General features: G+C 36.0%; 1 protein-coding gene across 8 annotated transcripts in view; it reads left to right on the top strand.

Annotated features, from left to right (window-relative positions):
* STAG1 (STAG1 cohesin complex component) overlaps positions 1–25,333 on the top strand; it is a 453,259-nt gene that overhangs the window by 276,227 nt on the left and 151,699 nt on the right. For all 8 annotated transcript variants that reach the window (XM_059162692.1, XM_059162694.1, XM_059162691.1 and 5 more), the window contains 2 exons: positions 9,942–10,093; positions 12,299–12,372. In XM_059162692.1, the coding sequence (XP_059018675.1) occupies positions 9,942–10,093; positions 12,299–12,372 (226 nt within the window). The remainder of the gene's footprint in view (positions 1–9,941; positions 10,094–12,298; positions 12,373–25,333) is intronic.

Raw genomic sequence — 25,333 nt, 5'->3', positions numbered from 1 at the left:
ACCGTAAAATAAAGTGGTTCTAAAAAATGGATTCTGTGCCAAACTGTCCAGATCATATCCCTTACTTGCCTTTTATTAGTTGTGTAATTTGGACAAATCCTTAATTTAACTGGCCTCATTTTATGTACATGCAAAGGGAGGAAGATCATGATAGCTATCTCATGAAGAGATCATGGACTAGTATCTGACATTTAGTAAGCTGCTCCTATTACTCTGTAATGACAAGAAGAACTAATAGTTTTGGCATTGTTTCACTTCATTCATGTTTTTACTCAGAATTTATTGAGCACCTACTCTATTTTAGTAATAAAAGACGTTACAACTGGGGAAATAAGAAACAAATTAGGTATTTCAAAAACTACTATTAAGAAAACTAATAGCATGTGTTTTCATTTTACTTATTTTTTAGCTCATAGATCCCACATTCTATTTATTAAATTCAATTAAGTATTTTGTAACTCTTGAATAGACAGAATATTTTTGGTTTCTGTGGTTAGGGCTTGAAAAATTTAGGTCAATCGGGCATCATCAAAAAATGGACTGTAAAGTGTAGATAATCTCTTCTTCATTTTTTTTTTGTTTCTTTTTTAAAAATTCTTCTAAAGTCTTTCTCATTGCTTTATACTATTACTGTTGCTTTTTTTTTGTTTTTCTCTATCACTTTTGTTTTTCGTACTTCTCTAGAGAAGTTTTCTTCTCTACTTGCAGTTTTCCAGGATTTGTATAGCGTAGACTTTAGGGTTCTCATGGGATTAATGCTCAATAATTACCAGATTCAGGAATGCCATCTATAACTTTACCTATAAAATGCAATTATGTAAATTTTTAAATATTTATTTCCAATATGTAAATGTAGGTATCTATAGAAATTTGTTAAGCTTTCTTGTTCAAAGAACCTTTTTTTTCTTTTTTTAGATCTATCTCTTTCTTTATCAAGTATGAAAATTAGCTTTCTTTTGGGGGCCTGCTTTTATAAAGAAATCATGATTTTAAAATCACTCTACAAACATTGCATATCTTTTATTCATTAGCTTTTAAAATCACTCTACAAACATTGCATATCTTTTATTCATTAGCTTTTGAGCTTTGACAAATAACTTCTGCGCCTCACTTTTTTCCTCTGTATACTATTAATCCTGTATACTATTAATACTAATAGTCCTGACACATAGGAATATAAAGCTTCAGTGAGTTCATGTTAAATGCTTAACATTTACAAATCACTTAGTAATTGTCTGATATTCTAACTAAAATAGAATGACAAAGCTTACTTTGCTTAGTTCTAAAGAAGGCAGAGAAATTGAGAAAACTTTTTGTATGCTTTTCACTAATATATCCATATTGTACATTAAACATTTTCTGTGCATATAAAATTACTATACTGATTATTATAGAGTATTGAGAAAAGGAGAAAAGTACAAAAATAAAAATTAACCATAATTATACTACCTCATCATTGTGCCCAGAACATGTTTGTTATTTCTTTTAAGTTTTTTTCTCATATGCATATTCATGAGGATTTTTAAAATTTTAAAACAAATAATAGTATCAATTTTGTAGCATGCATTTTTTGTGCTTTTGATTATTTATAATCATGTCTGATATGGCAGGTTCATTTTCTACAATCAAGATGTCCTTTAAATTATTTAACTTTTCTACCATCATTTAGATCCCTTGTCTTTTTTTGGAGTCCCTGTCATCTTTTGCTTTCTTTCTTAATTTATTCTCTCCTTTTTAGTTAGCCTATTCTTTGATAAGGGGTTTGGGGGAAGTATGTATTTGTGATTTTACATGCCTGAAAAGTAATTACATCCTTATGCTTAAATTTCTTCAAAGAAAGAAAGTTTAGTTTCCAGTGTTTTCTCCTGAGAAGTCCAATGCTGTTTCAACTTCGGATTCTGATCCTGTTTCTTGTCTTTGGATGCTTTAAAATTTTTTCTTTTCTTGGTGTTTTGAAATATCATGGTGATATACCCTGATGTGTATATGTATTTTTTTCCCATTCATTATGCTTGGCATTCTTTGTTGAATATCCATTGCTTGGTTGTTAGTCTCTTGAGGTTGGTCTTTTTTTAAACATTGTTTCATGGATTTAATGTCTTCTCTTATCTCTTTGATAATGTTAATTATTACTCTGAAGTTTTTTTTCAGCTCCCTACTCTTCTGATCCCTGCTCTTATCCTTCTCTTTCATGCTGGAAACCTACCTCAAATATCTGTTTCTTCGTTCTCTACTCTTGCTGAGTGAGACACTGAAAAGGCAATTATCAGAGAAGGGAGGACGTGGGACGCAGGGAGGTAGAGAGAGAGGGGAGAATGTGTTGTGTTTGACAGGATGAGGCAGTGGGTCTGTGTCTTCTTTGGTGAGCTTCGCTGTAAGACAGTCCTGTCATCAGCTATAGTTCCTTTAGTAACTATAATTTTCATTGTAAAAACCATAGTTTTCATTGTAAAAACTATAGTTTTCATTATAGACCCTAAACCATCGGTATTCATAGTTATTTTCCCCAGGGAAGTTTACCTTCTTTAAAGAAAGATCTTTCAATCTGCTTAAGTTTAGTTGCTCTTTACCATTCGGGAATTGGGCAGGGTGAAACAGCATCCAGCGCAGTCTGTACTTCACATGTATCCCTCTCCTGTATCTGATAATTCCAAGTTTCTGGCTCATTTTATTGAGAGAGTAAACTTTCTGGGCTTCCAAGATTGGTGTGTGGTGGAAAAATTCCTTGACTGCCTAAGTAGGAGTAGAGGCTTAAGGTTTTAATTATTTATTGTACAAACATTGAAATAATACTCTTTTGAGACCTTACCTCCCTCCATCTTCTGTGGAACCTATTATTTGTAATTCCTGAACACTTCTGGGTTCTGCAGAGCAAAATCATTTTTTAATTTTTCTTTTAGATACACATAATTATAATTCCTTTTTTGACAATTTGGTTTGATTTGTACACTCTGCTCATCCTTCTGCTTCGCATGTACATATATTAATATATTATGGTTTGGGTTTACAAGTATTTTTCTTAATTTATTGAAGATGAAATTTGTTTTTTCTTTGTTATTTTGGTTGGGTTTTTTTTTTTTTAAGATTTTATTTATTTATTTGACAGAGAGAAAGATCACAAGTAGGCAGAGAGGCAGGCAGAGAGAGAGGGGGAAGCAGGCTCCCCGCTGTGCAGAGAGCCCGATGTGGGGCTCGATCCCAGGACCCTGAGATCATGACCTGAGCCGAAAGTAGAGGCTTAACCCACTGAGCCACCCAGGTGCCCGGGTTTTTAAGAGATAGAGGAATTGGTTAAATCTCTGTCATTTTTGGGTACTGGCTGGCTCAGTCAGTAGAGCATGTAACTCTTGATCTCGGGGTTTGAACTCAAGCCGCATATTGGGCACAGAGTTTACTTAAATATAAAATTAAAAATTTTTAAAAACCCTTGATCATTTGGAAAGTGGATGTCTGTTACAATCCTTTGTATTTGTGAAAATAAGTTTTTTAAAACTAAATGAATAAAATCACCCCTCTTTTAAAAACATAGTTTGTCCCATTATCAAACATATTTATTTCTATGTAGTACAGTGATGGTTTTCAAAAGTATACTAACTATCTTAAATATCAATGAAGTGTTTTAGTTTTCACTTTTATATTTAGGAACACATAAATGTAAATTGTTGGATATTGATTAAAAGAGTCTACAATCTTAATTTCAACCATTATATTTGCCAGTAACCACTTCTTCTTGTTTCAGTGTTTTTCTTTAATGTTCCCAATTCCAGTATAGTTTTTCTTCTGTTGGAACTTTAAATCATTTGATATATATTTTTAGTGTTCTTCACACCCTTTTTATCTTTACTTCCTGCACTTTCCTAGCTTAAATCCTTTCATCCTGATTTATTATAATCATGTCCTTCTTCATACCCTCAATATCCTTGCTTCTTTTTTCCCTCCATCATACCTCCTTGGAAAACCCTGTCCTCCCCATACTGCTCCATACCTGCACCAGAGCATCTGAAAGTGACTGAAGAAAAACACATAATCATATTGGCTAGACTTTAGATTTTTCTCATAAGTGGGACTTTAATGTTGCCTAGCAGCCCTGTTATTCTACTACATAGATATTCCTACTTTGTTACAAAATTATTTCATACCTTCTTCTCAAACTTGTAACACCTCCTGTTCTCTTTTTTTCACACTTAGCTGATTGTTTTTGCTTCCTTAATAGAGACAACAGAGAATTCTTCAAGGCTTAAACCTACTTATCCAGGTGCAGTTGTACCCCTATACTCTACTTTTTCTATTACAGTTACCTCTAAGGTTGGTCCTTACTCTTGTCTAATAGATCTGACTCCTGGTCTCCACCTCAAGAACGTTGCTCTTCGGATTGTTTACTGACTTTAGTTTCCCCACTTAATATGAGATAATTCTTATCATTATACTAATATACTCTGTTAGCTCTTATCTTTAGAAACATTCTCTCTTGATTAAGGCTCTCCAGAGACACAGAACCAATAGAATATACTTACTTCCTGATACACACACACATATACATACCCAGATATGTCTATCTTGTATATATGTATATACCAAGATATATTTGAGGAGAGGGAGTTTTATTTCAAGGAGTTGGCTCACACAATTGTGGGAGCTGGCAAATTTGAAATCTGTAGGGTAGAACAGCAGGCTAGAAATAGGCTGGAGTTGTACAGTCCTGAGGCAGAAATTGCTTCTCCAGGAAACTTCAGTATTTTGTTCTTAAAGTAGTCAAGTAACTAGATGAAACCCACCACATTGAGGCTAATTTCTTCTGCTTAAAACCAACTGACTGTAGATGGTAACCATGTCTACAAAATACCTTCATGTTAATGCCTGGATTAGCATTTGATTAAATAACTGGATACTGTAGCCCAGCCAGGTTGACATATAAGATTGACGATTACAACCCCCCTTGTTTCCTCGTGCCCTTCTAGCTACATTCCCTACATTTTCTTTATGATAAATCTCAATTGTTTCTATTCACTCTCTTACTCTCCTCCTATTCTGTTTTAAACCCATTCCAATCAGTTTTCTATTTCTGCCATATCACTGTCTCTGCTCTTGATTTGTCAACAATTACCTTCTTACTGTCCAAATCACAGGGAATCTCCCAGATGTCATCTTTTCTCTTTCAGTAGACATAGATACTTCTTCCTTCTTGAATCACTATCTTCACTTGTTTCTGGAATACACAGTCACAGTGCTTCTTAGAAAGCTAAACTGTAAATATTGAACTATCTCAAAACTCAATCTTTAGACCCTTTAATCTTTTCTGTCTTTATTCACTCCTTAGTGCGTAAAGTAAAAACCAATTCCATAGTTTTATTATTTTTATCAAAAAATAATGATAGTGGAAGAGGTAATATAGTCATATGATTTAAAATTCAAAATAAAAAACTCTGTGGTAAAATGTCATTCTTCCACCCATGGCTCTCAGCCATCAAATTCTCTTCCTTGAAGACAACCAGTTGCCAGTCTCATATATTTTTTCTGAAGATTATGAATATAATAGCACATAACATACTCAGTGAGAGGCATTATGGTGTTGTGCCTAAGAACTTGGACTATGGAGCACGACTGCCTGTAATCATATTCTGTCTCTGCCAGTTACTGGCTATGTAACTGGCAAGTCTCATAGCTAATCTGGGGCTCAGTTTTCTTCTGTGTACAAAAGGAACATTTAAAATACACTTGACAGAGTTGTGAGATATATGATAAGTATGTGTAAAGAGCTTAGAAGAGTGACTGATACATAAAAATAAATAGCACGTTCCTTCTTTTTGCATAAATGATAGCATAATATACAAACTGACGGGCATCTTGCTTTTTTTTTAATCAACAAATATCTTGGTGGGCTTTTCTTTCCAGCACAAAAATTATGCCTCGTTTTTTCTAATGGCTGAATAGTTATTCATTGGATGGATGTACTGTCTAGTTTTTAGGCTCTAAAGAACAATGTCTTTGGTGATGGCTTCCAGATGTATAGCTATTGGATATTTCCACTTAGATACCTAATAAGCACAAAGCTTTTTAGTTATCCTTGCCTTTTCTTTTTATCTTATTTACTACATTATAATCTATCATGGTTTTTTTTTTTTTTTTTTTTTTTAGCTCTACCTTCAGAATCTCTCTACCTATTGCAGGCACTTTATTCTCAGCCTGCATTGCTGTAGTGAGCTGCTCAAATCCAACAACTTGAGAATCATCATTGTAAACTTGTGGCAAAATAATTTTCAGCTTTCAGTGTTCTTCCATGTGGTTGCCTTTCTTCCACTTTTACTCTTCTGTAAACTGTTCACACAGCAGTTTTAAATCTAAATCAGACTGTTTGCCATTCACATCGTATTTTCCAGTGGGTCTTTCCTCATTTAAATTTAATTCCTGAGTTCTAACTAGATCCTAGTAGAACTTTTATAACCTGGCCTCTTGATTTCTTCCTTACCCTTACTTCCTGTTTCTGTGTTTCAGCCACACTAAATCCCTTGCTCTCTTATGAGTACTCTCCTTATAACATTTTATCTCATAACCTCTGTACCTTTTACTCCCTCTACCTGGAGCACTGTTCTGTCATATGATCACATGCTCATTCCCTCACTTAATCTCATATGTGAGCTCTGCAAAGTCACAGTCACAGGCTGCCTGACTACACTTTTTACTCTCTAACGTTTTAATCATATTTTTATTATTTTATCATATTTTAAATATGATTTTAAAAATCATATTTTATGATTTTTAAAAAAATATTTTTAAAAAATTATACTGTATTTTTCCTTATAGATTTTTCATTAACTTTTTTCATTTGTATATTCTGTAATTGTTTGCTGTCGCTCCATCCTAGAATATAATTATGAGGGTCGGTACTCTCTTGTCTCATTCACTCTTGTACTTCTAATATGTAGAACAGTGCCAAATACATATTGGATTGATAAATAACTGTAGAAGCACTAAATAACTGTTTATTGAACTCTCTGTGGTAAAAGGCTAGTTTTTTAATTACCAGTCTGTCACAACCTAATAGTTTTGTGAAATGCAATAAACTGAAGTATATGTTTCTCAGTATCATTTTAATATTAAAGTCAATAGACATGAGATCACTGTCAGATTGTTATAAAAGTTTCTAAAAGCTTACTTTCATGTTTGTACTGATAATAAGCTGTTAACTGACTGTTTGTTGTCTGCACCCATTTGTGGACCATATTATGGGTAGTACAACACTAAAACAAGTTTGCCAATTGGCATTTAAAATTTGAAACCTAAAGGAAGTATTTTTCTCTTTGGTAAACAAGGAGAAGCTGCTTCAAAGACAGTGGCACAGAATCCAGGCAGAATTCTTGTAGGATTATTAATTTTTAAAATAGTTCCTTTAGTAATATCAGAAGAATTAAATTGGTGCTCCCTCTATGCTGGAGGGAGCCTTTTTCAATGGACTCAGACATCACAATTCCGATGTTATGTCTGTGTCATTAAATTAGAAGGCTCAGGGCGCCTGGGTGGCTCAGGCATTAAGCATCTGCCTTTGGCTCAGGTCATGATCCCAGGGTTCTAGGATCAAGCCCCACGTCAGGTTCCCTGCTCAGCAGGAAGCCTACTTCTCCTTCTCCTACTCTACCTGCTTATGTTCCCTCTCTGGCTGTCTTTCTCTCTCTCTGTCTACATACATACATACATACATACATACATACATACATTAAAAAATAAATAAGTAAATCTGTCTTTAACAATTTTTTTAGAATTCTCTTTTTGATAATTTTAATTGCTAAAATGTTGGTATGTGAAATGAAAATTCAGCAAAGTTTAAGTTTTTGCAGAGAATAAGCAGTGCTCTCTCCTATCTAATACTTCTGTGAAAATTTATGGATCATTTGCTTTTCTGTTCTAGTATGTTGATTTTTTATGTTTATACATCTAGGATGGGAAGAGGTTAATTACAATGGCCGTTGAAGTTTGGGATTTGGGTTCACGAGGAGATATATAGCTAAAAGCAAAAGTCTCTTTGTTTAAAAAAAGATTTCATTTATTTGGGAGAGAGAAAGAGTGCCCATGCATGTGAAAGTTGGGAGGAGGGGCAGAGGGAGAAGGAGAAGCAGACTGCCAGCTGAGTAGAGAGTCCAATGCAGGGTTTGATCGCAGGACCCCAAGATCATGACCTTAGCCAAAGGCATAAGCTGAGCCACCCAGGCTCCCCAAAAGCAAAGGTCTTTAAATTGAATAAAACCTGTGTCTTGGCTTCCACTAGTGAATTCCGACCAGCTTGGTATTAATCTTAATGCTTTCTGACTCCTTAACTTCCAAGTCATTTTGTTTTGGGGATCTAGAAGTATGTACTGAATTAAGCTCCATTGGGTATGATTTTGTATGCTCAGGGCAAACTCTGTTACACTATTATCCTAACTTGAGTAAGGTGAATGCCGTATATCCCTCCTATCTTTGAGCTATTCTCCTTTTTTATACAGATTAATTTAAAAAGTACTTTTAACTTTCATAGTAGCATCAAATATCCTATTGACAATGTATAAAACGTTGTAGAATCATTAGCCTGTATTTTGAAAGACTGTTTCTTAGTTTACTATATTGAGACACTGTATATTAGGAAAAAAAATTTTTATTAAGTGTATTTTAAGTGGACACTAACTTAAATACATTTGTTTACATCTTGTTTTACATTTTAAGGCAGTAATCACTATTAAAATGGAGTTGGCAAATTCAAATATTTTCAGGTTGGCAAATTTTAAGTGTGCATAGATGATAGATACAGATAGTATTCTGTATATTTATGTGTGTAATTAAAGGGAAATAGTGAAGTTTTAAGAGAAATGCATGTTCATATATAGTTATGGATATGTTTGCAGATAAGTAGATCAGTATTCCAAAACACTGATCATTTCATTTATTCTTAATGTACATTCATTCATATTTGCAGATAAATAACCTAGAAGAAAAAAAAGGGAAGTTACTTTAGTTGCACAAACTCTTATTCCTTTACCGATATTTTCTACACTATCACCATTTCAATAATGAAAATAAATATGAATAGAGAAAAGTTTAAGGTTTGTGTCATACCTGTTTCTCAGATGACTTGAAATAGAAGTTTGAAAATAGTTAAAGATTTGCAAATATAAGTGAACATTTAAAAGTACATTGACACTGTGGGAAAAATAGGTCAACCAGAAGTTCACAGTGTACATTTTTAATTAATGAGTTTGGTAGGATCTGTATTTCAGAGTTTGGAGGTTATGCCATCCACTGAGGTGAGGAACAGCAGGCAGAGAGCCGTCTTTCTGGGTAAAGATCATGAATTGATTGTAAACATCGAAGGCATCTTTGAAGTGTCTGAGTTAAAGGTATTAAAGAAGCAATTGTATATACACAGAATTTGTGGTCAGAATAGAGTTCTAATAGGCTTGCTTAGTATGTCCTCACTAAAGTAAGCATATTTGAGGGTGGAGAAGAGGGGTTGTTTTTTTTTATTTGACAGAGAGAAATCACAAGTAGATGGAGAGGCAGGCAGAGAAAGAGGGAAGCAGGCTCCCTGTTGAGAAGAGACCCCCGATGCGGGACTCGATCCCAGGACCCCGAGATCATGACCTGAGCCGAAGGCAGCGGCTTAACCCACTGAGCCACCCAGGCGCCCGAGGGGTTGTTAAATCTTTCTTGCTGATAGTTAGTTTGAGGCTGTTTTTAAGTGGGAAATGCCAATGAGCCAAGCTATAGAGACACTGAGGCAAAGAAAATTATCTTGCAGCCTAAGATGATGACTTTATTTCTATAAAGTAAGTTTCTTTTTTTTATTGTGACTGAGTTGTAAACATAGAAACTGACTAGTTTCTTTCTTTCATCCGTTTCCATTATAAATTTGTAATCTTACGGATGAAGGTCTGATTAACGGGTGAATACCATAATATTCCTTTATTTCATAGCCATGAAGCTCATGACTGCATTGGTGAATGTTGCCTTAAACCTCAGTATTCATCAGGATAATACACAAAGACAATATGAAGCTGAGAGAAATAAAATGATTGGGAAGAGAGCCAACGAAAGGTTGGAGTTACTTCTTCAGAAACGCAAAGAGGTAAGTTTCATGTTTTGTATTCTCGATAAAAAGGTGTATGTGTATTTTTAATCTTATTTATATAAATTAGATTATGTAATCTCATACTTTTCAAATTAACCTGGAAGGTTCAGCCAGTGATTATCTGAGTGCTGTCTGAGTGCTTTCTCCCATGACTTTCAGGTGTGTCTGTCTCTATATTTATTCTTTCTTTAAAGACACCAATCATACTGGATTTGGAGCCCACCTTACTCCAGAATGACCCCATCTTAACTAATTATATCTGGAGAAGAAAATCCTAAAACAGTCCTCCTTTCGAAAGAAGATAGTCTGGGGGTTAGGTAACTGAGGATATCAGGGTATGAGTTCAGGAAACTTAATAAATACTAAGGTCAGAGCTGGGGATCAGCGAAGCTGCATTCCCAAAAGAAAGCCAAAGACTATTTATTAGTTAATAAATAAGGCATTCCTATGAATAAGGTTGGTTCCAGGTTTATACTGAAATTTCCATATGTATGCTGAAAGTGTTTCAAACTGGCTTTTTAGTAGGTAACAATTTTATTTGCCCATTAGGAAATAAAATTTTAAATCTAGAGTATTAGTCTGTATTTTAACTTGAAAAAAGAATAATACCATATTGCTACATATAAATTATCAATGAATAATGGGTTATAATAGACATTAGGAAACAGCAAACCTATGCCTAAATTATTGCCCATACTGTATGAGGGTGTTAAGATTGCTATCACAGATACCACAAACTGAGTGGCTTACAGAACAGAAATTTATCGTCTCACAGTTTTGCAAGCTAGAAGTTGAAGATAACTCCAGTTTCTCCATGACTTTATGTGTGTTTGTCTCTAAATTTATCCTTTCTTTAAAGATACCAATCATCTTGGATTGGAGGCCCACCCTACTCTAGAATGACACCATCTGAACTAATTACTTTTGCCACAATCCTATTTTCAAGTAAGGTTTGAGGTGTACTAGGGCATCAGGACTTCCATTATATGGATTTCTAAGGAACACAGTTAAAATTATACATACCACACTTGAAATATTGTGAAAGTAAATTTTGGAATTGTGCATCAGTAAGTACTACTAACCAAACTGTATGCCTCTTATGAATTAATTTTTTATGTAACAAATACAGCAAAAGTAATTTTTAAAACTTACAGTATGATACAGTAATTTGATGGTTTAATATGTAAGTATTCCCAATCTTATTTCCATAAACCTAAAATAAAGCATACAGCAAAAGAGTAAGTCAGAAAGTATTTTGTTCTCACATTCCTATATGTAATAAAAGCAAATATTTCCTTTTTTTTTTTTTTTTAAAGATTTGTTTATTTATTTGACAGAGAGAGAAAGAGCACAAGTAGGCAGAGCAGCAGGGAGAGGGAGAAGCAAGCTCTCCACTGAACAGGGAGCCCGATACAGGACTGGATCCCAGGACCCTGGGATCATGACCTGAGCCGAGGGCAGCCACTTAACCAACTGAGACACTGAGGCGTGCCTAAAAGCAAATACTTCACTGAGTATTGCCACAGAACAAAGTATAATAAGAAATACCACTTGGGATATAATTTTGTATCAGTGCTATTATTCCTGTTGAGCAATGAATAAGCTCAAGCTTTAATTCTAATCAGTAATATTGCCTGAATTTTTTATCATTGCTGAACTGTTTAATTGTGTTGCTGCATTCCATCACTAATGGCAAAGATCCTTCCTATCTTTTGCTTGCCATCTATATTGGGAACTTGGCCTACTCTTAGTTATGGACTAAACATTTGGAGAGTACTCTTTGGATACTTCAGATAGAATAGTAAGTTTCTTTTACAGTGGCAAATATCATAATTAAGGCTGACCTATTACCAAGAGAGGCAAAACAAGCCAGGGACCTGACTTTGTTGGAAGAGGTATAGAAATTGAAGCTTTTTCCCCAAAGCAGGTCATATTTTGGGGATTGGAATCTGGCCACAGTTAGCCACACCACTCCTTGTTAGTCATTGCGTGTATATGTAAAGAGAGACAAAGAGGTTCTAAAGTCGGTATAACAGCTGTTGAAGTAATACAAGAGTACTTGTAATTTCTGATTATCTGTTGAATAATAAGTTAGAAAAAGCATTGATAATTACCAAGAATGAGAAGAACCAGTAATTAAAAATAACTGAAACTGTACATTTCAGATAAAATCAGGATTTAATTTTTTTCTTTTCATTTCAGCTACAGGAAAACCAGGATGAAATTGAAAATATGATGAACTCTATTTTTAAGGGTATATTTGTTCATAGATACCGGTAAGGAATTTTATAAATCACTCTAGATTTTTCACTTAAATAATTGATTGCTTCTTTGTAGTACTAGGTAATTATAAAAATATGAAACTCCCTAATTACTTGCTTTGTTTTCCAGTAAATAATTTTGTCTATAAAGGCTAAATAAATATCATACTGTTGTTGCGAAGGAAATTGTATCACTACCACACTTGCAAATTCAGAACATATACAGAGGCATTCAATGTACTTACATTTGTACTAATGGAATAGTAATTAATATGATATTATAAAGTTAATATGGCCTTAGGAAAATGTGATTGTCTTGGTATTTGAAAAAAAAATTAATACCCTACTTCATGCCTGTGATACTCATCTTGTTCTGTGGTCAGATTAACCCAACAGTCTTTTAAAAATAGCTCTGTGACAGAAAAGGGCACCTCTGTAAATAATCAAGAGCTCTTCTGTACCTTCAGTTATACAGATGAAAATAGAAACAAAGCATTTACAAAGTATTCTTGTCATATTCCAGGACAAACAAGTTTAGTATATCTTCCTCTGAATTTTAAGATTACTGATACATTATTGGGCGCCTGGGTGGCTCAGTGGGTTAAGCCACTGCCTTCGGCTCAGGTCATGATCTCAAGGTCCTGGGATCGAGTCCCGCATCGGGCTCTCTGCTCAGCAGGGAGCCTGCTTCCCTCTCTCTCTCTCTCTCTCTGCCTGCCTCTCCATCTACTTGTGATTTCTCTCTGTCAAATAAATAAAAAATAAAATCTTAAAAAAAAAAAAAAGATTACTGATACATTATTGAACAGCGTATTTCACAATGAATGAATCATATACATATACTCATTACTTTCTGTTAATTAGGCACGATAGGATATGATATGTTTAGGTAGATAGACACAGATAATAAATAGAAGAACTATTTTTAGACACATTTGAGATTTTAACTGGCCAGTTAATTTGAAGTTAGTTAAAACAAGGAAATCTATTTTTTAAAAAAGAAAAAATGTAATTTTGATATTTTAACTTAAACATTTTGTTTTAATTCAAAACATAAAAAGATGTTTTGATCTTGGTATTGATTCAAAGAAGAATAAAACATTAACTCAAAAAGATATATGCACCCCTGTGTTCTTTGCAACATTATTTATTTCAGCCAAGATATACAAACAACTAATAGATGGAGGAGTGGATAAAGAAATTGTATATGTGCTTGTATATATACAATGGAATATTATTCAGCCATTAAAAAATAATGAGATCTTGGGCGCCTGGGTGGCTCGGTTGAGCGACTGCCTTCGGCTCAGGTCATGATCCCGGACTTCCAGAGTCAGGTTCCGCATCGGGCTCCCAGCTCCTTGGGGAGTCTGCTTCTCCCTCCGACCTTCTCCTCTCTCGTGCTCTCTCTCACTCATTCTCTCAAATAAATAAATAAAATCTTAAAAAAAAAATGAGATCTTGCCATTTGCAACAATATGGATGGACCTTAAGAGCATTATGCTAAGTAAAATAAGTCAGGCAGAAAAAGATAAATATTGTGATATATATCAACTCTTGAAACAATAAAGCAAGCTCATAGATACAGAGAACAGATTGGTGCTTGCCCGAGTCAGGATGGGTGGGAGAAATGGGTGAAGAGGATCAAAAAGCAAGAAGGAAAAAAAATACGGTGCGCTACTCAACAACCCAGAAAATAGTTGTTTGTTATCTAGTAATTTGTGGTTATCTTCCATATTATTAGGAAATTTAGGCAAGTTTAATAAACTTGCACTGAACCTCCTTAATGGGTAATGGAACTTTTAGGAAAAAACCTGGAAGATGAAAATACACCGGGAAATTCTGTTCAATAACTGATTTTAAAAAAGATACTGAGAGAGACTGTACAACCTGAGAGGGACACATACCTCCCCTCACACACACATCTTAAAATTGGAGATATCTGCAATTTGGGCAAATATTTCAACCAATTAAAAAAGTAAAAACCACCTGTCTTTTTAGGAAACTTAAAAATAAGAAAACAGAACTGTTTATATTTACAAATTTACTATATTCAGCTCTCATACTTGAGTTTCTGTTACCATTTTACTTCAGCCTATTCTAATTTTTGTTTATCTGAAAACTACTTTATTTCACCTTAAAAAAAAATAGAGCCAACGCCTTTACTTCGAGTATGGAATATTTAGAGTTTAATATCCTCTTTTATGCATAAACTACACATTCTATGAATTATTGAAAAATTAATTTTTTGAATTGTTAAAAAATTTTAATTATTTTTGAGAGAGTGAGTGTACATAAGAGTAGGGAGAGGGAGAAGAAGACTGCCTGTTGAGCAGGAAACCTGATCCCAGGACCCTGAGATCATGAACTGCCTGAGCCACGCAGGTGCCCCCTGAAAAATTAATTTTTAAAAATAAAAGTTCTTCCACATACCTGTCATGCAGTCTTTTTTTTTTTTTTATTACAACTTGGTAGAGGTTTAATTTACATAAAACAAATTACACGATGTGATATAGTTATTTATAAGAAATACATATTTGGTCATTTGGAACTTTCAGTCCTACCCCCAGGCTCTGAGTAGTGGAGGAGGGCTGGAGATTGAATCAGCTGTTTGCAGTGACATAGTTAATAATGAAGCAGTGAAGCCTCCATAAAGACCTGTAGGATTGGGTTCAGAGAGCTTCTGGGTTGTTGAACAAATATAGATGCGAGGAGAATAACACACCTGAAGAGGGCTTAAAAGCTCTGTTCACCTTTCCTGCGCATTGCCTTATGTATCTCTTAATCTGACTGTTGATTCAAATTCTTTATCATATCCTTTAATGAATTGGTAAATGTGACTAATTGTTTCCGTGAATTCTGTGAGCCACTCTAGCATATTAAAAGAATCTAAGGAGAGGTTGCCTGGGTGGCATAGTTGGTTAAGCATCTGACTCTTGGTTTTGGTTCAGGGTGATTTCATAGTGGTGAGATTGAGTTAGGCTCTATAGTCAGCACAGAGTCCACTGGTAATTCTCTCTCCCTTCTGCTTGCTCTTGTGTTCTCTCTGTCTTTCCCTCTTAAATAAATCTTAAACAAAAAACAAAAACAAACCTAAGGAGCAGGTGGTTGGAACCTCCAATCTGTAGCCCACGGGTCAGAAGCATAGGTGACAAAAGCCTGGGCTTCAGACTGCCATCTAAATTGGGGGAGTAGAGGACAGTCTTGTAGGACTGAGCCCTTTTTCTGTGGAATCTGATGCTGTGTTTAGGTAGAGAGTGTCAGAATTGAGATGAATTCTCAGAAACTAGCAGGTACTATTGGTGTGTGTGTGTGTGTGTGTGTGTGTGCGCCTGCGCGCGCGCGTGCACGGAGGGGAAACCCATGCCCCGTATTCAAATTGGGCCCAGAAATACAAAAAGAGTTGGTATCAGACAAGAGTGAAGTGCGTAAGTTGATGAGTTTTGATGTATATGTGTGTGTGTGTGTGTGTGTGTGTGTGTGTGTGTAGTTTTAAAACTACTACAGGCAAGATAATGAATATATCCATCATCCTCAGAAATTTTCTCTTGCCATTTTGTAATTCCTCCCAACCTTGCCAGTCTCTCCCACTTCCATCCTTAAGCAGTTCTTGATTTGCTAACTGATTTGTTTACACTTTTAAGGATTTCATAAAAATGGAATTATACAATATGTGCTCCTGATTTTTGTTATTTTTGTCTTTATTTGACTTTTTTCACTAAGCAAAATTAGTCTTTCATCATTAAGACTGTTAAATGTAAGTTTTTCATAGATGCCCTTTATCACGTTGAGGAAATTTCCCTTCTATTCTTTTTCTGAGGTTTTTAATTAGAAATGGGTCTTGAATTTTGTCAGATGCTTTTCTACATCTGTTGAGATCAGTATATGCAGTTTTTCTTCTCTAAGACTATTAATATGAATTGAGCTAGTTGAATTTCAAATGTTAGCCTTAAATTCTTGAGATAAATTCCTCATAGTCCTGTTGTATTATTCTTTCTATATATTGTTGCATATGATTTCCTGAATTTTCCTAAGAATTTTGCTTCTTTGCTCAAGAGAGATATATCTCTTAACTTTTTTGTTTTTATCAAATGTCTCTGACTGCTTTTGAACCACGGTAATGCTGGCTTTTTTTAATGATTTGCAGTGTATTTTCTCCTTTTTAATTTTCTGGAAGAGTTTAATAGTATTGTTACTATTTTTCTTCAGATAGGTATTATACCATTGGGACCTAGAATTTTCATTATAAGGATGTTTTTAAGTGCAAAATAAATTTCTTTAATAGATACAAGGCTGTTCATTTTATATATTACAAGAAAATGATACATTGATCCAAGTTATTAAATTATATCCCACAACTGTCAGCATAAAGTTGTTTATAATATTTGTGGTTTCACATCTCTTGTATCAATTGTATTTATTTTTCTTAAAAATTGAGATTTGGGGAGGAGTTGTTAAGACGGTGGAGGAATAGGGGAACCTTAAGCTTGCCTCCTCCCTTGAACATAGATAGATAAATATCAAATCATTATGAACACCCAAGAAATTAATCTGAGGACTGAGAGAATAAAACTGCAAGTCTTACAAGTAGAATTATGGAAGGTAGGAACTCTGAAGAGTTGATTTGGGGGATATAAGAACTATGGGTGCTGCAGGGGGGAGGTATCCCTGCTTATGGAGACTACTACATGGTATTATAAGCAGCAGAGCGTAAAATCTGAAGTTTTAGAAGCCTGCCATCACAGAGTCATGCCTGCCTTAGTGGTGCTTCTGTGGGGAGGGAGGGCAGAGACCCATGAGTAGGCAGCATAATCTGAGGATACCCTAGGTCACACAGAGAGAAAGTTTCCCTACTTGGAGTACATTTGGTACAGGTGCCATTGATCTGCCCCCTTCCCCAACATAGGAACAAAGACACCAGATCAGAGCAACAAACCTTGGCTCCAGGTTTGTGCTCCAGCTTACCATAAACTCCTAACTACTGCGTGTTCAGCTGACTATTTTCTGGGACCAGCCAGCACTGGCCACAGCACAAGACCCTCCTCCAGATCAGCACAGGTCCCTGCCTGGGGGAGGGAGGGTGGTCTCTGAAGTTTGGGGTTTTAAAACACAACTTCACCTGAGGTAAAACACAAGAGTGTGGTGCCGGCTGACATGTGGAGAGCTCAGGCAAAGAGAGACTGATGGGATCTGATGGAACCTGGGGACACAGGAGGGGTGATTGTTTGCTCTTCTATAAGGGCTTCCTGAGGAGTAGCTGGCTTGAGCTCTGCTCTCCTGAGACAACAGGGTAACACCATTTCCACCCCACACCCACAAGCACTAACCAACCTCAGTGAGAAAAACAGCGCCACCAAAGGGAGGCCTGAGTCATGTAAACCAAATCCTGCACACACACACCCACAATTCTACAAGTGCATCTTTACTAGGTCAAGTCCCCCTGAGAATCCAGAGTATCGAGCCCCTCCTTGAAAAGACCAGCACAAAACCCCTACCCATCTGAAGTCTGTTGATCATAGAGTGCTAGAAAGCTTTAGCTTTGGGAACGATAGGATCTAGCTTCCTTTTTTTTGTTTGTTTAAATTCAATTAATTAACATGCAGTGTAGTATTAATTTCAAAGGTAGAGTTCATTGATTCTTCAGTCTTACGTGCTCATTATATCACATGCCTTCCTTAATGTCCATCACCTAGTTACCCCATTCCCCCCCCCCCACCTCCTCCTCTCCACCAACCCTCAGCTTGTTTCCTTTGGTAAAGAGAGTCTTATGGTTTGTACCTGTTTCTAATTTCTTCTTATATTTCTTTCCTTCCTTCCCCTATGATCCTCTGTTATGTTTCTTAAGTTCCATATATGAGTAAGGTTATATGATAATTGCCTTTCTCTGATTGACTTCATTTAGCGTAATACCATGTCATTGCAAATGGCAAGATTTCATCTTTTTTTTTTTTTTAAAGATTTTATTTATTTATTTGACAGAGAGAGGTCACAAGTAGGCAGAGAGGCAGGCAGAGAGAGAGGAGGAAGCAGGCTCCCCGCTGAGCAGAGAGCCCAATGTGGGACTCTGATCCCAGGACCCTGAGATCATGACCTGAGCCGAAGGCAGCAGCTTAATCCACTGAGCCACCCAGGCGCCCCAAGATTTCATCTTTTTGATGGCTGACTAGTATTCCATATATATATGTGTGTGTGTGTGTGTGTGTGTGTGTGTGTCCCTGTGTCGTCTTTATTCATCAGTTGTTGACACTTGGCCAGTTTCCATAGTTTGGCTACTGTAAACACTAGGGTACAGATACCCCTTCAGATCATTACATTTCTGTCTTTGGGATAAATACCAAGTAGTGCAGTTGTTCAACTAGGGTAGGTAAGCTCTATTTTCAGCTTATTGAAGAACCTCCATACTGTTTTCCAGAGTGGCTACACCAGCTTGCATTCCCTTACACAGTGTAAGAGATTTCCCCTTTCTCTGTATCCTTGCCAACATCTGTCCTTTCCTGACTTGTTAATTTTGGCCATTCTGACCGGTATGAGATAGTATCTTCTTGATTTTGATTTGTATTTTTCTTTTTTTTTTTTTTTTTAGTATTTATTTATTTGACAGAGAGAGATCACAAGTAGGCAGAGAGGCAGGTAGAGAGAGAGGGGGAAGCAGGCTCCCTGCTGAACAGAGAGACTGTTGTGGGGCTTAATCCCAGGACCCTGAGATCATGACCTGAGCCGAAGGCAGAGGCTTAACCCACTGAGCCACCCAGGCACCTCTGTATTTTTCTAATGTTGAGTGATGTTGACCATTTTTTATGTTTCTCTTGGCCATTTGTATTATCTTCTTTGGAGAAATGTTTTCTGCCCATTTCTCAATTAGATCATTTGTTCTTTGGGTGTCGAGTTTGAGAAGTTCTTCATAGATTTTGGTTACTAGCCCTTTATCTGATAGGACATTTGCAAATATCTTCTCCCATTCTGTTGGTTGTCTTTTGGTTTGTTAGAACACTCATGAAGGAAATTGAGGAAGACACAAAGTAATGGAGAAACATTCGATGCTCATGGATTGGAAGAACAAATATTGTTAAAATGTTTTTGCTGCCTAGAGCAATGTTTACATAAGACCAAAATACCATCAAGTTTTTTACAAAGCTGGAACAAATAATCCTAAAATTTGTATGGAACCAGAAAAAAATCCAAATAGCCAGAGGAACATTGAAAAACAAAACCAAAGCTGGTGGCATCACAATTCTGGACTTCGAGGTATATTACAAAGCTATAATCAACAAGACAGTATAGTACTGGCACAAAAACAGGCACATAGATCATCAGAACCCAGAAGTGGACCCTTAACTCTGTGGTCAGCTAACCTTCAACAAGGCAGGAAAGACTATCCAGCAGAAAAAGGACAGTCTCTTCAACAAATGGTGTTGGGAAAACTGGGCAACGACATGGAGAAGAATGAAACTGGACCATATTTTTACACCATATACAAAAATGAATGAAAGACCTATTTTTAAAATTTTCTTAATCTTTTTAATTTGCATTAAAAAAATTTTTTTAATGTTTTTTCTTGTGATGAAAACATTTTTCTTAAAATTTTATTTATTTGAGGGGCACCTGGGTGGCTCAGTGGGTTAAAGCCTCTGCTTTTGGCTCAGGTCATGATCCCAGGGTCCTGGAATCGAGCCCCACCTCGGGCTCTCTGCTCTGCAGAGAGCCTGCTTTCTCCTCTCTCTCCCCGCCTGCCTCTCTTGCCTACTTACAATCTGTCTGTCAAATAAATAAATAAAATCTAAAAAAAAAAAAGATTTTACTTATTTGAGAGAGCGTGAGTAGGATTGAGGGGCAGAGGGAGAGGGAAAAGTAGACTCCCCCACTGAGCAGGGAGTCCAGTGCAGGGCTTGGTCCTAGGACCCCGAGATCATAACCTGAGCTGAAGTCAGACGTGGAGCCGACTGAGTCACTCAGGCACCCATATTTTTGTATGTATATTAATTGTATCTTTTGGATCTAGCTTTCTTTCTTTTTTTTTTTTTTAATTTTTTTATTTTTAAAAAATTTTTTAAAAAGATAGATAGATTGATTGATTGATTTGGCAGACAGAGATCACAAGTAGGCAGAGAGGCAGGCAGAGAGAGAGAAGGGGAAGCAGGCTCCCCGCTGAGCAGAGAGCCCTATATGGGGCTCGATCCCATTACCCTGGGATCATGACCTGAGCCGAAGGCAGAGGCTTTAACCCACTGAGCCACCCAGGCACCCCCAAGATCTAGCTTTCTTTAACATGCAGAACAAAACACTCCTAGGATCTAGATTTGTTTTCCTGAAGAAAATGACAAGATGGAGGAATTCGCCCAAAAAGAAAGAACAGGAAGTAGAAGTAATGGCCAGGGATTTAATTAATACAGATACAAATAATATTTGAACTAGAATTTAAAACAACAATTATAAGATACTAGCTCAGCTTGAAAAAAGTATGGAAGACACTAAAGAATCACTTACTGCAGAGATAAGCAACCAAAAATCTAGTCAAGCCAAAATTTAAAATGCTATAACTAATGTCCAAACCCAAATAGATGTCATAACAATGAGGGTGGATGAATCAGAGGACTAAATCTGTGACATAAAAGATAAAATTATGGAAAATAATGAAACTGAAGTGATGAGGGTATTGGATCACAAAGGAAGACTCAGGAAACTAAGTGACTTCTTAAAATGTAATAGCATTCATATCATAGATGTCCCAGAAGGTGAAGAAAGAGAAAAAGGGGCAGAAGGTTTATTTGAGCAAATTATAGCTGAAAACTTTCCTAATCTGGGGAATGACACAGACATCAAAATCCAAGAAGCACAGAGAAGTCCTATTAAATTCAACAAAAGCTGGCCATCACTTAAATATATCATAGCTAAATTCACAAAATACATATACAAAGACAGAGTCCTGAAAGCAAAACGTTAAAAATATCCTTAACCTACAAGGGAAGCCATGCTAGGTTTGAAGCACATCTGTCCACAGGACTGTGGCAGGCCAGGGGAAAATGGCAGAATATATTCAGTATACTGAATTCAGTATACTGAACCTTACACCTAATGGGGGAAATACGCAGCCAAAAATAATGTATTCAGCACGGCTATCACTCAGAATAGAACGAGAGATAAAGAGGCTCCTAGACTAACAAGAACTAAAGGAGTTTGTGGCCCCTAAACCAGTCTTACAAGAAATATTAGAGAGGAATCTCTTAGTGGGGGGAGAAAGAACAAAAGTAACAGACTAGAAAGGAACAGAACATCAGCAGAAGCACCATCTTTACAAATAGTAGAATGGCACTAAATTCATATCTTTAAGTAATCACTCTGAATGTAAATAGACTAAATTCTCCAATTAAAAGACAAAGGATACCAGATAAAAAATAAGACCAGTCTATATGCCACCTACAAGAAATGCATTTTAGGGAGTGCCTGGGTGGCTCAGTCAGTTGAGCATGTGATTCTTAATTTCACAGTTGTGAGTGCAGGTCCTGTGTTGGGCTGTACCCTGGGTGTGGACCATATTTGGAAAAAAAGACAGAGAGAGATTCATACCTAAAGACACCTGCAGGTTGAAAGTGAGCGAAGGGAGAATAATCTGTCATGCTGATGGACATAAACAGAAAGCCTGAGTAGCCATATTTATATCAGATAAACCAGATTTTAAAGCAAAGACTATAAGAAGAGATATAGAAGGGCATTGTTTCATAATTAAGGGGTCTGTCCATCAAGAAGATCTAAAAATTATATGTATATATGCTCTCAATTTGGGAGCATGCAAATATATCAATCAACTAATAACAAACATAAAGATACTCATTGATAATAATACACTAATGGTAGGGGGCTTCAACACCCTACTTACAGCAATGGGGTGTTAGATGAACAGGTCTTCTAAGCAGAAAATCAACAAGGAAACAAGGGCTTTGAAAGACACACTCTACCAGATGGACTTAATAGATACATTCAGAACATTTAATCCTAGAGCAGCAGAACACATTGTTTTAGAGTGCACTTACAACATTCTCTAGGATAAATCACATACTGGCTCACAAATCAGCTCTGAGTAAGTACAAAAGGATAATGAACATTCTATGCATATTTTCAGACCAAAATACTATGAAACTTGAAGTCAAACACAAGAAAAAATTTGGAAAGACCACAAATACGTGGAGATTGAAGAACATCCTACTAAGGAATGAATGAGTTAATCAGGAAATCAAGAAATTTTAAAAAGTGCATGAAAAGAAATGAAAATGAAAACATAACAGTCAAATCTTTGGGTTGCAGCAACGTGAGTCCTAAGAATGAAGTATACTGCAACACAAGCCTACATCAAAAAGCAAGAAAATTCTCAAATATGCAACTAACCTTACACCTAAAGGTACTAAAAGAGGAACAGCAAATAAAGCCCAAAGCCAGCAGAAGCAGAGAAATAGTAAAGAATGGAGCAGAAATAAATGATAGAGAAACAAAAATACAGTAGAACAGATCAACAGAACTAAGAGCTGATTTTTTTAAAAAATTGATAAACCCCTAGCCAGAGTTACAAAATGGAAAAGACCGCACACCCAAATAAATTCACAAATGAAGGAGGAAAGATCACAACCAACACCACAGAAATACAAATAATCATTAGAGAATATTAGAAAAAATTATATGCTAACAAACTGGGCAATCTGGAAGAAATGGACAAATTCCTAGAAACATACAAATTACCAAAACTGAAAAAAGAAAGAATTGGAAAATTTGAACATGACCAGCAAGGAAATTGAATCAGTAATTAAAAATCTCCCAAAACAAAAGTCTAGCACCAGATACCTTCACAGGGGAATTCTACCATACATTTAAAGAAGAGTTTAATACCTATTCTTCCCAAGTTATTCCAAAAAATAGAAATGGAAGGTGCACCTGTGTGACTCAGTTCGTTAAACATCTGACTTAGTTTTGGTTTGGGTCATTGATCTCAGGTTCCTGGGATTGAGCCTGGCATCAGGCTCCACACTCAGCGAGGAGTCTGCTTTTTCTCTCCTTCTCTCTGTCCTTCCCCCTCACCCATGTGCTCGCTCACTCCTCTCTAAAATAAATAAATCTTTAGAAAAAAATAGAAATGGAAGGAAAACTTCCAAACTCCTTTTATGAGGCCAACATTACGTTCATTCAAAAACCAAAGACCCCATTAAAAAGGAGAATTACAGGCCAATATACCTGATTAACATGGATGCAAAAATTCTAAAGATACTAGCAAATCACATCTAAACTACATAAAATAATTATTCACCTATTTCATGATCAAATATGATTTATTCTTGGGCTCCAAGAATGATTCAGTATTCATAATCCACTGACATGATATACCACATTAATAAAAGAAAGCATAAGAACATTATGATCATATCAGTAGATATAGAAAAAGCATTTGACAAAATATAACATCCATTCTTTTTTTCTTTTTTTTTAAGATTTTTAATTTATTTACGAGAACATGTTAGCATGAGAAGGGGAGGGGCAGAGGGAGAGGGGAAAGCAGGCTCTCGATGAATAAGGAGCCCCATACAAGGTTTGATCCCAAGACCCTGAGATCATGACCTGAGCCTAAGGCAGTCACTTAACTGACTAAGCCACCCCAACAGCATCCATTCTTGAGAAAAACCCTCAATACGGGGTGCCTGGGTGGCTCAGTCGATTAAGCATCTGCCTTCAGTTCAGGTCAAGATCCCAGAGTCCTGGAATCAAGCCCCGCATTGCCCTCCTTAGTGGGGAGTCTGCTTCACCCTAGCCCTCTGCCACTATCCCCACTCATCTCCTTCTCTCTCTCTCTCACTTCTCCTTTCAAATAAATAAAGTTGAAAAAAGTAGAGATAGATGGAACATATCTCAGCATTATAAAGGCCATATACGAAAGATCCTCAGCTAATATGTCAATGGGGAAGAACTGAGAGCTTTCCTTGTACAGTTAGGAATAAAAGAGGGATGTCCACTCTCACCATTACCATTTAACATAGTATTGGAAGTCTTAGCCTCAGTAGTCAGACAACAAAAAAGAAATGAAAGGCATACAAATGGCAAGGAAGAAGTCAAACTCTCTTTGCAAATGACGTGATACTCTATATAGCCTGAAGGACCCCTCCCAATTGTTAGAACTGATAAACAAATTTAGCAAAGTCACAGGATATAAAATCAATGTACAGAAATCTGTTGCATTTCTATACACCAATAATGAAGACACAGAAAAAGAAATCAAAGAATCGATTACATTTACAGTTGCACAAAAAACAATAAGATACCTAGGAATAAACCTAATCGAAGAGATAAAATATGTACATTCTTAAAACTACAAAACACTTGTGAAAGAGATTGAAGAGGACACAAAGAATTGGAAAAATATTCCGTGCTCATGGATTGGAAGAACAAACATTGTTAAAATGTACTATCCAAAGCAATCTACACATTTAATGCAATCCCTATTACTATACCAACAGCATTTTTCCAGAACTAAATCCTAAAATGTGTATGGAGCCGCAGAAGACCCCTAATAGCCAAAGCAGTCTTGGAAAAGAATAGAAAAGCCAGAGGCATCATGATTACAGACTTCAAGCTATATTACACAGTTGTATTCATCAAGATAGTATGGTACTGGCACAAAATAGACATCTAGATCAATGGAACAGAATAGAAAATCAGAGAAATGGACCTACAGCTATATGGTCAATTAATGTTTGGCAAAGCAGAAAAAAATATATCCAATGGATAAAAGTCTCTTCAACAAATTTTGTTGGGAAAACTGGGCAGCAACCTGCAAAAAAATGAAACCAGACCACTTTTTTATAGCATACTCAAACATAAACTTAAAATGGATGAAAGCCCTAAACGAAGACAGGATATCATCAAAATCTTAGAGGAAAACAGAGGCAGCAACCTCTTCAGTCTCAGCTTTAGCAGCTTTTTACTAGACACATTTCAGGAGGTG

This window comes from Mustela lutreola, chromosome 2 (genome assembly GCF_030435805.1).
Source record: "Mustela lutreola isolate mMusLut2 chromosome 2, mMusLut2.pri, whole genome shotgun sequence".
Lineage (NCBI taxonomy): Eukaryota > Metazoa > Chordata > Mammalia > Carnivora > Mustelidae > Mustela > Mustela lutreola.
Note: the sequence above shows the minus strand (reverse complement) of the source record. Positions and strands in the feature narration are given on the sequence as shown.